Consider the following 15,220-nt stretch of genomic DNA (forward strand, 5'->3'; position numbering starts at 1 on the left):
AGTGAGAATGATTAACAGCGAAAAGGGCCACCTCACCTCATGCGGTCGTACTCCAGCGAGGTGGTGGCCACACGCTCTTCGCCTACATACACCTCGCAGAATGGCCGGCAGCCGTTGCGCGGTTTGTTGAAGAGCGGCACGGGCGTCATGACAACGGAGCGGATCAGGATGGGCTTGCTGTGCGGAATGATGGGCTCGTCGGCCATCATGTCACACATGTACTCTATGTACCTGGGGGGTAATTAGCATTTAATGCATAGGAGGCAATCTGATCGGCAGGAACCTACAGCAGTTCGTACAGATAATCTGCTACAGAACTGTCAATAAAACTTGCAGAGCAGTGGGGGGGGGGAGGGAGGTGTTTCTTGTTTTCTTTTTTATTCTTTGTGGGAAATGATAGATATGTGGATGGGATTTAATTTGATTCAAAATCATTTGTCAGGCAGCCTCAAACAGTCTAAAGCACTGGTTCACAAATGATTTACACTGTGTAGCACCTCAGGAAGCTGGCTAAGGCCTCTGTCATTTTCACTGTATGAGGGTCACCCTTTGACCTTTTCTCTCTCCCTGCTAGTGCTTGCTGCACGGTGGCTTGTTGCACAGTGCTGCTGGTGCCGGTGCAGTCACTCCCTGCTATGTTTAGTATTTAGATGCTTAATTAGATAGTTTGCTGGTTTTGTACCTCCTCCCGATAATTTAGCAGAACACAGATTACAGTCTGCTACGTTTCAGTTGTGATTAATTTTGCTGTCCTGTTTATTTTGCTCATTGACAACAGTACTGTAACTGGGGGGGGGCGGTGCTGACCTCTTGTGGGAGGGTGCGATTCCTGGGGGGCAGCGCTTCATGCTGAACATGTAGACAGCCGCCTCCGCCGTGGTGAAGAGGCGGCAGAAGCACAAGAAGGAGCAGACAGCCACCGCCGAGGCTGCACGGCCGTCCTGGGGGCACGGGGGGGGGGGGGGGGGGGTCACAGGTCAGGGGGGGCTCCAGGCAAGGGTTAGCATGCCCACGTGACACTCTCTCACCAGGCAGTGCACGATGCAGATGTTCTTCTGGTCCTGCTTCAGCCAGCCATGCATGCTCTTGCAGATGCTGTAGAGGTTCCTCAGGTTGGGTGCCCGTCGAGCCTGCCAGCCGCACTCGGACACCTGAGTACGGAAACCGCATTTCTCATAAGCAAGACCCACAAAAACTCAGGAGAGCGGTCGACTTCAACAGACTGATTCCTGCGGGGGGGGGGGGGGGGGTTTAATGCCTGCCTAACACACAGACGCTAAAAATAAAGAAAACAACAACAACAACAATAATAAATACACATGTGCAAACAATAAATACATCCATCCATTTTCCAAACCGCTTATCCTACTGGGTCGAGAGCCTATCCTGGAAGCAATGGGCACGAGGCAGGGAACGACCCAGAATGTGGGGCCAGCCCATCGCAGGGCACATTCACACACCATGCAGTCACACATGCACACCTACGGCCAATTTAGCAAATCCAATTAGCCTCAGCATGTCTTTGGACTGTTGCGGGAAACCGGAGTACCCGGAGGAAACCCCACGACGACATGGGGAGAACATGCAAACTCCGCACACATGTGACCCAGGCGGAGACTCGAACCCAGGTCCCAGAGGTGTGAGGCAACAGTGCTAACCACTGCACCACCATGCCGCCCCCAACAATAAATATATAATAAATATTTTTTCATTAACTCAGAAAAACACCAATAACCATAATCTGACGATTACCAAAAAGGGTTTAAATTCTGCAACTGTAAATTAGAGAGCAACAGTCACCAACCAGCCGACTGCAGTCCACATCCAGACCAAACTCCATTGCATGGTGAGAACGTGCAAATTACACACAATGAGGGGGTTCAAACCCCGAGCGCAGGGGCTGCAGTGCAGACTAAGCCAGCCACCCGACACCATAAGGCCAGGTTGCCCAAGTCCAATCCTGAAGGGTCACACCACAGTTTACACACTTTCCTGCTCAAACCCACCTTACTCAGCTCATCGGCTAACTGCCAGCTTTAGAAGGAGTGTTCCAGCAGGGAAACCTGCAAATTGTGTTGCAGACTGACCCTCCAGGACCGGGATTGGGGAAAGCTGGCATAAAGCACTAAGTTTCATTAAAGGGGTTCCTTAACGCAACCAACACATCCTAATGAGGCAACGTCATTCGGGCCTTCAGGAGCAGCGTGTTCCCAGCTGTGAAGTGTAACCTTACTCTGTTATGGAACCGGGACGGCCGGTATGAGCGCTTGGACAGGTTGTAGACAGCGTAGTGGCCTGCGTGCCGCGAGTCCAGGAACAGACGGACGTCCTCGATGTTATTCTTGATGGCTGACTCGACTCCTTCTGCTGGGAAGGACATGACTGCAACAGAGGTAAGGCGGCGTCAGGTTCAAAGGGAGGAGTCATTTAGGCCAAAATGCCCCCCAGGAAAAATACTATAACATATTACAACTTAACATTCAATAACCACAGAGGAAATGGCAAAAGGTTTCGCCACGTTCTCATACTACATTAGGGATATAACTAAAAATGCAAGGTCTTATCCTGGGTTAACTATTGTTGTGTTTTTACATAATTCCCAAACACAAACATTACTGCACCAATCAAATGCTTGTAAATAACCAACCCAGTCCTTAATGATTCATTACTCTATTAATTCAGAGTTAATTACGGTTAGCAAACGAACCTGCAATTCTGGATGTGATATAGGAAATGTCAAGGTCCCCTTTGGCATAACTGTAGGAAGAGAAATGACATCAATAAAACGTCAGCTCTCTCTGTAGACAGAGGTCTCCCTCTTGTTGCTCCGCCTGGTCAATGACCCTGGCACAGTCGCTACACTGTTGCCTAGTTCTGGAACCAGTCCATCTTTGTGTCATCCATCTGGACTGGGAAACTCACCAAGACATAGGAGTAGCCTGGCACCAGTGCTTGGCTAACCTCTCTCTGCATACTGATATTGTTAAAAGAAATCAGATCAAGTGCACAAGGATGTTGCCATCACATTTCCTCATTATGGAACAGTCTGTCACGCTGGTGCTTTGAGGGCCCGGAAGGATACAAATTCCATTAAGTTGTAAGTTTCATTCAAGGTGTGTTATCAGTTATCACAGCGGTTGATTAAAAATAAAAACAAATGTTTGGTTAGACTCCTTTTACCATCAATGTTCATGAAACCTCAAACTTGATTTGTTGCATAGTGCAACATGAGTTTATAGATTACAGAAGTGATATTAAAACACACTTTTAGATAAACACAGTAAAGACTACAAACATGGCAGCCACTTTATTATGCTCGACGTGAAAACAAGCCCACAACAAGACAAAAGACAAAACAATGATTATCGACGTCAGACACAATCCCCATGTTTGTGTTTCCAAACAAAACAAGTGAGAGAGGGAGGGAGGAGACACAGGCAAAGCTGACTTCAGCACACGGCACAGGAGAGGGGTCACGCAGAGTGTCTTCAGTCCACTACAAACCAACACAAACCAAGAGCATCCAGAGCCTTCATTTACCTTGGGCTGCTAGAGGATGAAGATTTAGCGCCATGAAGGGTGGTTGCAGTGTTGTTTGGGGTGGGTGGGGGTGGAGGGGGGGGAAGGGGCGGGGGCAGAGTAAAACAAAACAAAATGGACAAATAATAAGTTTGATAACCTAAGTCACATACAAATGGAGATGGTAGGAAGGACAGCAGCAAGTGAAGTAGGACTCTGAGCAACTGATCATCTCTTTATGTTTAGCAACACCGTGAAAATACATACAACTGCGAGAAAAGGGGGTCCTGCCACTTTTAATCACAATATCCAAGTTTTTTTTCTTTTCCCTCCATGTATTATTTGAACAGGAAATTAATAACTATGACACCTGGTTAGATAATCTGTCAATGCTTCCATCACAGACACCAGAGTCTGGAATCAGCTAATTCTAATTTGCATAGTTTTATTTTACAATGCCCTGTCAATTAATCAAATGGTGTTCATTTCTAAGGGCGTCTAACTAGGCATTTGGGACATGGGTACTTTAAATACCCTACACATCATAAGCTGAGCTTGATCTCTAATATGCGGGGGTCAAATTACTGTCAGCAGAACAGCGACAGTTTGACTGATGCTTAAGATGTGGAGATGGGGCCCTAACTACAGCCAAGATGGCCATCTGCTTCAGGCTCTCCTCCTAGTGACTGTAGCTACAAGATAAGAGATAGTTTTAAGGTAGATGCTTTCCTTCTTAATTTCACGTAATGATTCCAAGCCATGAGTACGACTCACCTGGCCACTGACTGGATCATCTTGGACGAGGTGTCCTTGATGTTGGTTAGGAAGCGCTCTGTGCCGCCTTTCAGGATGTCCAGAAAGCCGCCACTCATCGACTGGTCAACATTGGACCCATACAGACCTGGGTGGGATGAGGAGCGTTAGCACTGATGCTAAACACATAAGCACCACTGTCTGACGACTAAGCAGGTTTACAATAGGTAAGCACTTAGCGTTCTGTACAATTTTGTACATACTCACCATGTCAATATGCAATTAATATTGAAAGTGCAATTTTTTTCATACAAGGGAAGTTGTTCATAACCATGTTTTACAATTTGACAAAAAGACTAAAGACCCAGATTAAAAAATGTTTTGTGTTTTTAGACATTAAAATAAAACAAAAATTGTATCAGACAAAACATAGGAGGTCTAAATAGATCAAAGTCAGCACTTGGCCTTCCAGAGAGAGCCTGGCCTGTGTTAGCTTGAGAGCAATTAACAAGTGAATTACTGAACTTCAATACTGCAATGATTACCTCAAGTACTTGGTCCAAGACACTATCAAACATGCACCACAGGGTTTAATTTAAGTGTGTTAAGAGTGTACAGAGATCTAGTACTGTTACAAAGAATAACACTATATGGACAGAATTATTGGGACACCTGACTATTACACCAACAGGAACCCTCATGACATTCCATTCTAGTTCCACAGGCATCAATAGGAGTTGGTCCCCTCCTTTGCAGCTATAACAGCTGCCAGTCCACTGGGAGGGCTTTCCACAAGCTTTTGGAGTGTGACTGTAGAAATATTTGCCTGTTCATCCAGAAGAGCATTTGAGAGGTCAGGCATTGACGTTGGACGTGAAGGTCTGGCTCACAATCTCAGTTCTAGTTCATCCCAAAGATGTTCAATGGGATTGAGGTCAGGGCTCACCATGCAGGTCAGTCAAGTTCTTCCACACCAAACTCACACAACCATATCTCTATATGGACCTTGCTTTGTTCACTGGTGCACAGTCATGCTAAAATAGAAAAGGGTATTCCCAAAATGGTTCCCACAAAGTGGGAAGCATAGAATAGTCTAAAATGTCTTGATTATGTTATGGTTCCAGACAGGTGTGCTAGATACTCTGAAATTTTAATCATTTGGAAAAACTAGCATTTTTGTTTACTGAGATTCACAGTAAAACAGCGAACATCAAAGAATATTCAATACTGATACTGTCACCTGCATTATAACTTCAAGATGGAAACAACCCATTTATCTATCGATATGAAGACAATGTACAGCGATTTTCCTAAATGAAATAAGACCAGAGTTACTCTTAATGAGAAAATGACACAATTGAATATGCCTGAGATACGTGACCTGCGAGAGACGCCACAGCACCACTGACCTCACTCATCATCTTAACGGAGACAGGAGCAGCTAACTTAGGTTTACCAGACTCAATACACACCATATAGGCCAGAGCCCACACCTGCCTTACAGAGATGGGCGGACTGGACAAGCTGTGTGAGTGGTGAAGGCCTTGGGCAGACGGTCCAAACATAGAGGCCAAGACCTCAGAAATAAAGCAGTTTGGGAGGGGGTGACCAGGAGGTCCACAGGTCACGTCAAAGGCACAGCAGAAGGCAATCTGTTGGGTTGATGACACTTTCTCCCCCACCCAGAGCGGAGAGCAGATTACTCATGTGGCCCCTCGTTAGACCCAACAATCAACTACATTTTCTAACAACCCAAGCAGAGCACTGACTAAACGAGGGCCGACTAACTCATTAGTGTTCTCTCCAAACACTGGGAGAGATCTGTGGCAGCATCAGGTTGACATATGCCAATTCTAACATTAATGCTCCCAGAAGAGAGTAATAAGTAATAAATCGACTGGCAGAATTCTGAAAATCAATGATTAGATTATAACCATCCGTATGTTGTAATAGCAACAACAATATTACAATAATAATGTTCAGCAGGTGCACAGTGACTCACAAAGAACCAAAAGCAAAATGCTATCAAAGTGACTACAGCACAGCATAACTAAACACACAACGGCATACGTAATAACATAACATTCAGCATTAGCTCATGAAAATGATGTACACACACAAAATGCATTACTATTAAGAACATGAAATGAAATACAGACACAGGCAGCAGAGTGACGATTGTTCGTAGACACCCACCTGCATTGTGGATGTTGTTGCTCTGCGTGGGAGGCTGGGGGGCCCCCTGAGGGGCCCCAACGTTGCCGAATCCGCCGTTCTGCTCCAGCAGCTGCAGGGATTCATAGCCATCATAAGTGGCCTTCCAGCAGTAAGTGTTCAGCAGACTCATGACTGCACAGACTAAACCCAAAGAGGAGCAGAGAGGCAGAGCACCGTGCAGAGTGTTTATGACGCCCAGAGCGTCGTGAGAGCGCCCAGCCAGCACACTGGCCAAAACTGTCCTCTGCGCTCGGCTCTGCTCCGCTCTGCTCCACTGCAATGGGGGGGGTAAGCGCCTTAGCCCAGGCAGAAACTCCAGCTTAACCCAGATCATCTCAAGCTACATCTGTGGTCAAACAGAGTGGGGTGGGCACAGCTCCCCCTCTGCCCCACCCCCGTGGCTCACGGGTCCCCACGTCTGCCGGTCTCGAGGGTGACGGTGCCCAAACAGAGCCCTGGTGCGTACGTAACCCTGCTCTCTTGTGCGTCCGGCTGGCCCCGCCGGCGCGTGAGGCCAGCAGCCAGAGATGGCGCCGCTCACAGGCCCGCCACAGGAGACAAGGCGGCTTTTCTTCCAGGGTCAGGAGCTAGGCGAGGGGGGGGTGGAGGAGGCAGCCAGTAGGTTCTGAATGGTCCTTCAGAGGCCACTGAGCAGCAGGACACATTTGCATGGAGGGCACGCCGTTTGTTTGTTTACACTGCAGAGCGTCAGTACACAGCGTCGTGACCCACAGACAACGGAGCAGAAGCCCAGTGATCACTGGGCTTTGTGGGATGACATGCTACAAGCATCCTGCACCCACAGTACAGAACAACAGGGAATCCAAACATGGCTATAGCTGATGTTAATATACAGAGCCTGACAGGTAATTGGCATGGAGAACCCTCAGCAAAAAGCTCAGCGAAGTTCACAAATTTGGACTAAACAGCTATTGATAATTCACAGTTCCTCCTCATTTCCCAGGGCCACCCAGTATTTCCCAGTCCTAACCAGTACCGCCCCCTCTCCCATTTTCTGAATATCTATCAAACAGAAGAGAAATCGGCATAGCTCTGTCCAGCAGAACCTTACTCATAATGGCACCCTGAATGTTTGCGGTTATTTCCCGTATCAGCAGAGCCTGAAATCCATATCAGCGGGCGTGGGGGGGGTACCCTTGATGGCATGCTACCCTATCTCCATGAACACACTCAAGTCAATCACCTCACACACTCTGGCCAATTTAGACACAATTTCATTGAACTGCAATCCCCATACTCACAGAGCTGAGGGAAGAAATCAAACTGAGCAACATGGAGGCATGAGATCACAAACCTGCTCAGTCAGCAACTGCAATGACTACTAAGTTTATAACATCATTTTTGACACATAGTTTCTACCTTTACTGGTCACCTTATAGAGCAATTGTATTGCTGCCCAGGAGAAATGTCATTTGGAGCCAGACCTTACTACTCATCTGAAGTAAATTTGAAAGCATGAGCGCCAGCTGGAGACGGGCCCGGTAGGCGAGGCCGCCCTACCTCAGTGATGGGGGATTTGGGGTTGACGTTCCTAGCAGCAGCCACCTCCTGCAACTGGTTCACCACCTCAGTGATGGACAGCCTCTCGTCTGGGTTGATCTTCAGCATAGACCCTATGAGTGACAACACATTATAATACAGGGTGCTTCTTACAGATTTCATTTGCCCTTTTGATCACCAATCAGTGGCCTGGACCGCCACATCTGGTTTCGGAACAGGTTACTGCATTAGCCTTATATATCACAGACTATAACTAAAATAGCTCAATTCCTCACAGGCCCCATGGATCAAGCCTAAAGACATAAGCATCTACTGTCTAACTACACCCCAAAAATACTAAGAGGGATGTGCCTCTTCCTCCATAACAGCTCCTCATTTAAAGCAAGTGAGCATTATACTCGCAGCACTTCTTTGTAGACAGAAAAGTGATTAGTCTGGACTATATTACTACCATTGAGAATCAAAATCAAGGTCTAATTTAAAGTCATTGCTCTGTTTACAAGCCCTGTTCCTTAGCTGACATTTAATTTCTATTGGCTGGTTTCTCTGCTGTATCTAACCAAAATAATAACTTGTGCTGATGAATAACAGGTATAATTGACCATAAAACGTTCTTTTCTTCCCTTTAACGACATTAAATTGTTTTAATACAAATACAGTGGAAACTGCTTTTAGTGATCACGGTCATAGCGATCACGGTCATAGTGATGTACCGCTTACATGGATCAAAAAAGCTTAGGACAAAATCATTCCTATAGAAATATTGTTTAAATGATTTTCTTATAGTAACCAAGTAGTCTGCTTACAGTGTTCATTTTGGGGTTTTTATACATGACAACATATGGAAAAATCAAACTATGGCAATTGTTTTATTTTTTTTCTTTTCTTACTATTATAGCCCTACTTTGCATTGCAGTAACCCTTCTGCTTCCCCATTTTCTCTCAATGAAAAATACAGACGCTCCTCTACTTACGAACTTTCAGACATACGAATGAAGAGGACTGCAAGTCCAAATTTTGTTAACTGGGCTCCTGTTTTCTGCCTGCAACATCAATTTTTTTTTCTGTGCGGCAATTCCGCCTGGTACAATTTTTGGCCCCTACTCCCGCCGCGCAGCAGCGTATCGTGCGGACTCCCAGCATCCTAGTTCTTTGTACTTGCGTATGCCCTTAAAATGAATTGAATAATGACTTATGAACATTTCAAGTTACGAACGGCCATTCGGAATACATCTGATTCGTAAGTAGAGGAGCGTCTGTATAGACTCAAAGCTTGACAAACCGGACAAAAAGAGCCAATAAGATGAATCAACGAAACCACAATAAGCTATATTTTATATACAGTACTGTATTATTGTGTGTTTGGGTTATACAGTTCAGTAATTTAATTTGCAGGGTACAGTAATTTGCAAAGTGTTTTAAACAGGTGAGCCATTAAAATAGTTATGCTGTCCATTCTATTACCTTATATTAATGTAATCTGCCAAGACAAAATAATTTATAACATTTGTTATAATGATCATCCACTTACAGTGATCAATTTCACCCAGACAGACGTGACAACTAAATGCAGTTTGCACTGTACATTACTCCTTATGGTCTCATTCAATTTCCCAGCTGGACGTAGCTTAGGTCACCTGAAGGTATTCTGTTCCATAACTGAGAAAACTGGGGGGGCGGGGGGGTAGGATTTTCAGAGAGGAACTCACGGATGAGATCGTGAAAGACTGTGTACTTGGTGTCATTCTGGGGGATGGTGTACTTCCCATTGACGATCTGCAGCTTAGCCCCCTCCTCAAAGGGGTGAACTTTGAAGCAGAGGAGGTAAAGGATGCAGCCCAAAGCCTGCAGAGAAAGAAGCAGGGATACCAAAAAGGACCCAAGGCGAAGCCTGCAAAGTTCATTCATCAACAAGGACACAGACTCTCACTTGGTGCCAGTCATACAATATTACTTAAATGTAAGGCTGGTTAAAGCCCATTTTATTTCTCTTCTTTCCGACCTGGATTGAGTGGATCACTGGCAAAAATACCTCCTACATTTCCAGCCAAATTGAATATACCAGCAAAATGGTGGTTATGCAACCTGCAGAGTACAGACCTCTGCCGCTGTGTAAAGCACTTGAATTTAAAACCTGATTGACTACAGTTCCTGCTGTAGTCAATCAGGTTATCTGAACCACAGCACTGCACCTAAAGCAGCAGAATGGAGATTAAACCCAAGCTGCTGTTATAGGATCCACAGGAATAGTGTAGGAGCCCCTATACTGTGCCAACATGTGGCAGAGAGGCTAAAGAATATATATATATATAAAGAGTTTCAGCTCTTGTAGCCTTGAGTCACTTAATATTATACTTAGGAGATTCAAGTTGCAAATAAGCAAGGTTAAAAAAAAACGCATTAACTATAAATCAAAGAAACAAAGAAAATTAGTCTCTGGCTAGATGTAAAACCAGTAATGAAGTCAATTTTCCCCACTCACCCATATGTCCTGTTTCTCATTGATTGGGTAGTTGGAATACAGGTCTATCATTTCAGGTGTCCTGTAAGCTGGTGTAGTGTTCCTGGTTATCTGGGAAAAGAGTTTCAATGCAGTTCTTCCATGTGTAGTTCCACTCAGACAGAAACGGTACCGAAAATTAACTAAGCTGATGTCAAAAATACAGACTGCTTCTGAACTTGTCTGCAAGCATTTTGAAGAATCTTGTTGCAGCAGATCAACACGGCCATTATGTTTCAGTGATGGCTTCCTCTCTTTATTTCATTCATGTCAGGGGCTCTTTGACATTGTGCAAATGGCCCTAAATTTAATTATGTGTCACCAGGTCGGGAAACACGCCTTGGAGGATGGCGATGTTTGGATCAGACGCAGTTTCCATGGATTCAGCAGAGAAACGCACATCAATCTTGTCCATTTCATTGACATACGGTCGACTTTAAGGAAATGTGCAAACAAGGTGAGTGGTGACCAAAAGATTTCCGGAAATCTGAAAGGCTTTTATCCTTTCTGCTGTCAATCCCGGGATGAAAAACATTCAAGGAAAATAATAAAATTAATGGCTCACAAGTCTATTAAATTGCAATGACGACCAGCAGACAGAGATGAGCAATATGGGCTTCAAACCTTAAAGCCCGTCTTCATTTTCAGACCTTGTTACACTTTCCAGGATAGTATTTAACTAGCTGCAAAACAGCAAGCCATGTCTTGAAAGACAGAAAATGGCATGCTTGGTCTCACTTTGAGATTCCTACCTCATCCTCAACCATAGACCTCTTCTGAGCAGACCAGCTGTAGTCCGGGTAGTAAGCTATGGTGGTGGCACTGCCAAAGTCACACAGCTTGATGGTGCCTTGGTGACTGATCAGCAGGTTCTCGATCTGCAAGGGAAAAGGCCAATTGTCCGGTGGGTACTGGCTTATCCATGTTGTTTTTGCACATGGCAACAGAGGCTGGGATTAGACCTAGATTCTGTGCCTGGACAATCTAAAATACCTGTAATTCCCCAAGCACACATTTCCAAGTCATGCATTTTACTTTTAAAATGCTGTCTTGCAAAATTCTTTAAAAATTCCACAAATATGTGATCTAGCACTGGAATTATTCTGCTTCCTTCTAGTCTTTGACTTCATCCTCTACATAAAGCACCACCCCACCCCCCCCAGCCAATGAGTAAGTTGTCAACAGGCCAACTAGACCAAGGAAAGTGACTAGAAACATTTCACTGTGCAAACAAGGGGAAAGTGAAGAAGTAACACAAATTATAATGCTAGTTCAGCAATTTCAACAGCTGCATTCACATAAATACTATATGAATATACATAAAAATCCCAACCTGATTCACCAGTCCAGAATGATTATTATACACTATATGGACAAAGGTATTGCTACACCAGACCATTATACCTACAGGGACTTTTACATCCCATTCTAAATCCTTAGGCATCAATATGGAGTTGGTCCCCCTCCTTTGGAGCTATAATAGCTACCACTCTTCTAGGAAGGCTTTCCACAAGATTAGAGTGTGTCTGTGGGAATTTTCACCCAATCAACCAGAAGAATATTTGTGAGGTCAAGCACTGATGCTGGATGTGGAGGCCTGGCTCAATCTCTGTTCTAATTCATCCCAAAAGTGTCCGATATAGTTGAGGTGAGGTATCTGTGCTGGCCAATCAAGTTCTTCCACATGAAACTCACTCAACCATGTGTTTATGGACATTGCTTTGTGCACTGGGGCACAGACATGTTGGAACAGAAAAGGGCCTTCAACTGTTCCAATGAAGTTGGAAGCACAGAATTGTCCAAAATGTCTTGGTATGCTGAAGCATTAAGAGTTCACTTCACACGAACTAAGGGGCCTAGCCAACCCCCTGAAAAACAACCCCATATCATTATCCCTCCTCCACCAAAACTTTACAGTTGGCACAATGCAGTCAGGCAGGTAATGTTCTCCTGGCATCCACCAAACCCAGACTTGTCCATCAGACTGCCAGTCAGAGAAGTGTGTCCACTGAACACTTTTCAACTGCTCCACTTCGTATCTGAGTTTCTGTTGTTCTGAAACGCTACCAATTTGCAATAATACCACTTACAGTTGACGGTGGAATATCTAGCAGGGAAGAGATTTCATGAACTGCCATATTGCAAAGGTGGCATCCTATAACAGTACTGCACTGTTACACTAACCTCTTTAGAACAACCCATTCTTTCACAAATGTTTGTAAACCTGACTGCATGGCTAGGTGCTTGATTTTATGTGGCAATGGGTGTGAATGAAACACCTAGATTCAATGGTTAAGAGGTCTGCCCCAATATTTTTGTCCATATAGTATATTTGCTGCTTAGAGACTGTGTGCAATTAACACCTTTCTAGGTTTATTACAAGGACACTGTAATAAGTGGGTAATTAAACATAGCCTCTTCTACCTTTGGGCAAAGATAATCAGTCACATCCAGAATAATCCACCAGAGGGTGACAAAATGCATATTCATCCCAAGGAAGTGTTTTTTAGTACTCCTGAATAAACACCATAGACTAGTGAGAAAAGTTAAACAGAAGTATCAGGCAATACAGAAAGGGAATACAGTGTAGAAATGTGTCCTCTTTCTGGTAACTCTGAAATACATAAAAATATTACTGCAAAGGTGCAGTTAGTTACAATCTGCACAGCTGTTTCATACTGACTTTTAAGTCCCTGTGTATGATTGGTGGCTTCTGCTTGTGCATGTGCTGCACGGCGCGACATGACTGGTAGAAGATCTTCAGCACGGTGTCACATGACATGGATCCCTTAACTTCAATTCTTTTAATGAAGTCCACTAGTTGACCTGCATCAGAGAAATGGACAAAGAAACCGTCAGAATCCTGTCGCTTATCATTCTGTAGCTTCTGTCTGTTATGTTTACGAGTTTATTTCTTGGATTTTGTCGCAGCAGAACTAGCTTCTCTCCTGCTAATGAAGCTCATTTCGAATCATCATTCAGCACTCTGACAAAGAGAGCAAAGCAATTAAATATTTACACCATAATTGTATCATATCGGGATATTTTAAACATGACGTTATTCATTTAAAAATCTGTCTCCCCCTATTTTGCAGAATATAAGCAATTAGTAAACAGTGATCCAGTTTAGAACAACAAGAACACATTTCAGTTGGATAGAACAGTTTAAGTTAGTGGTGGGTGATATGGGGATAATTACTCGTTACTGGTTGCAACTGTATGCAGAATAAACATTATCGCAAGAATCGCGATACAGCACTACTTAATACTATTATCATAACAGAACAAACCACCAAGCTCCAATCACACGATGCCAGAATGTTCATCGGCTGCAACACTACAACAAAAGCAGACCGATGCGAAACAAAGCAATGTCAGCCTGCATAAAAACTCAGCACAGTCTATATCTGTCACCGTATCAATTATCTGTCTGAGTGGATCTCAATTTAGGGACTAGACATTGAACTAAAAACTTAATTGATCTTTTCTTACCAGTTAGCTAACTTGGTTTAAAAAAATATTACGAGGGACAGCAAAAAAAATAAAAAAATACTGAACTTGTGTCACACAGTAAGCAATACATGGATATAAAAGGAATGACCGTGCTGTCAAATAAACAGAGCATATGGCATGGCTGACGGGGGAGAATTAATTCCAAAAAATTATCTATTTCGATTTTGTGGAAGCAGTATGGATTTGCGAGATCCGACATTACTTTAATTTGCGAACATTGCAAAGACTGTTTATAACGGGTGGAAACACAACCACTCTTTAAATGGTTAACTTTATTACACATATTCCAATGTGTTTGGTTTGCAAACAAACAAAATCGTGATCTATATCATATGACATGACATTTTGGCCATATCGCCCCAGGCTGGCTTAAGTGTTCTTTATACTTTATCATTTTAAAATGAGTACACACACATACCACACATATAATGGGTGTTATATATTAGTGTTCTGAAATACAAAGTAAAAAAAATGTACTTTCATACATTTGATACAGAACGAAGGTCAACAAAATACAAATGTTTACAGCATTAAATACCAATGCAATATGAGTGTTACCCTGCTTTAGCCATGTTATCGCCAGTGTAAAGATGTGTTTACACTAGATCATTCGAGAAATGTAGTGTTCGTTATTAGGCAGAATCTTTATTTGTTCTACATGCTCTGCAGGACATGCATGTTGTAGTGCAGACAAAGCAGCGATCACCGGTCAGTGCAGAGGTCTCATAATATCACGCTGGTGAGATATGCAGCTGCTATAAGGGGCACCATTTTTCTTTTTAATGTTATGCAAATTTAACCCAGAGAAAATGTAGGCTATGTATTGTTGTTGGACTTTGAATTCCTGACAAACGGGGAGAAGCAGGTAGTACCCTACCTCTACAGAGCTCAGTGAGGATAAGAAACTCTGCTTGGCCGGTATCTGACTCCTCCTTTCCGATGGATGCTGCCGAGCAGAACTGGACCACGTTGGGGTGACCCGAGAGCTTTTTCTGAACACAAACAGTGAAGGAAAATATCCTTGGATCCAACATGTAATTGAGCACCACCTGGTGGCATAATAGGGAGAGGATTTTTTTTTCCCTTTTGAAAGAAGAGAAAACAATTGCTTTGAAATGAACTAGCGTTTTCATATTAGCAGTTCAAAGCTTTGAAAAACTTCTTGTGACTTAAAAAAAGAAACAAAGAAACAATAAA

General features: G+C 43.8%; 1 protein-coding gene across 1 annotated transcript in view; it reads right to left on the reverse strand.

Moving 5' to 3' along the window:
• Positions 1 to 15,220, reverse strand: part of gak (cyclin G associated kinase) — a 39,201-nt gene that overhangs the window by 13,509 nt on the left and 10,472 nt on the right. Inside the window, exons 4-16 of the mRNA XM_048996417.1 lie at positions 14,901 to 15,015; positions 13,194 to 13,336; positions 11,263 to 11,388; positions 10,493 to 10,582; positions 9,720 to 9,855; positions 8,011 to 8,123; positions 6,469 to 6,559; positions 4,294 to 4,420; positions 2,708 to 2,757; positions 2,234 to 2,382; positions 1,029 to 1,151; positions 808 to 941; positions 37 to 231 (exon numbers count right to left, since the gene is read on the reverse strand). Of these exons, the coding sequence (XP_048852374.1) occupies positions 37 to 231; positions 808 to 941; positions 1,029 to 1,151; positions 2,234 to 2,382; positions 2,708 to 2,757; positions 4,294 to 4,420; positions 6,469 to 6,559; positions 8,011 to 8,123; positions 9,720 to 9,855; positions 10,493 to 10,582; positions 11,263 to 11,388; positions 13,194 to 13,336; positions 14,901 to 15,015 (1,592 nt within the window). The remainder of the gene's footprint in view (positions 1 to 36; positions 232 to 807; positions 942 to 1,028; positions 1,152 to 2,233; positions 2,383 to 2,707; positions 2,758 to 4,293; positions 4,421 to 6,468; positions 6,560 to 8,010; positions 8,124 to 9,719; positions 9,856 to 10,492; positions 10,583 to 11,262; positions 11,389 to 13,193; positions 13,337 to 14,900; positions 15,016 to 15,220) is intronic.

Source organism: Brienomyrus brachyistius, chromosome 2 (genome assembly GCF_023856365.1).
Source record: "Brienomyrus brachyistius isolate T26 chromosome 2, BBRACH_0.4, whole genome shotgun sequence".
Classification (NCBI taxonomy): Eukaryota; Metazoa; Chordata; class Actinopteri; order Osteoglossiformes; family Mormyridae; genus Brienomyrus; species Brienomyrus brachyistius.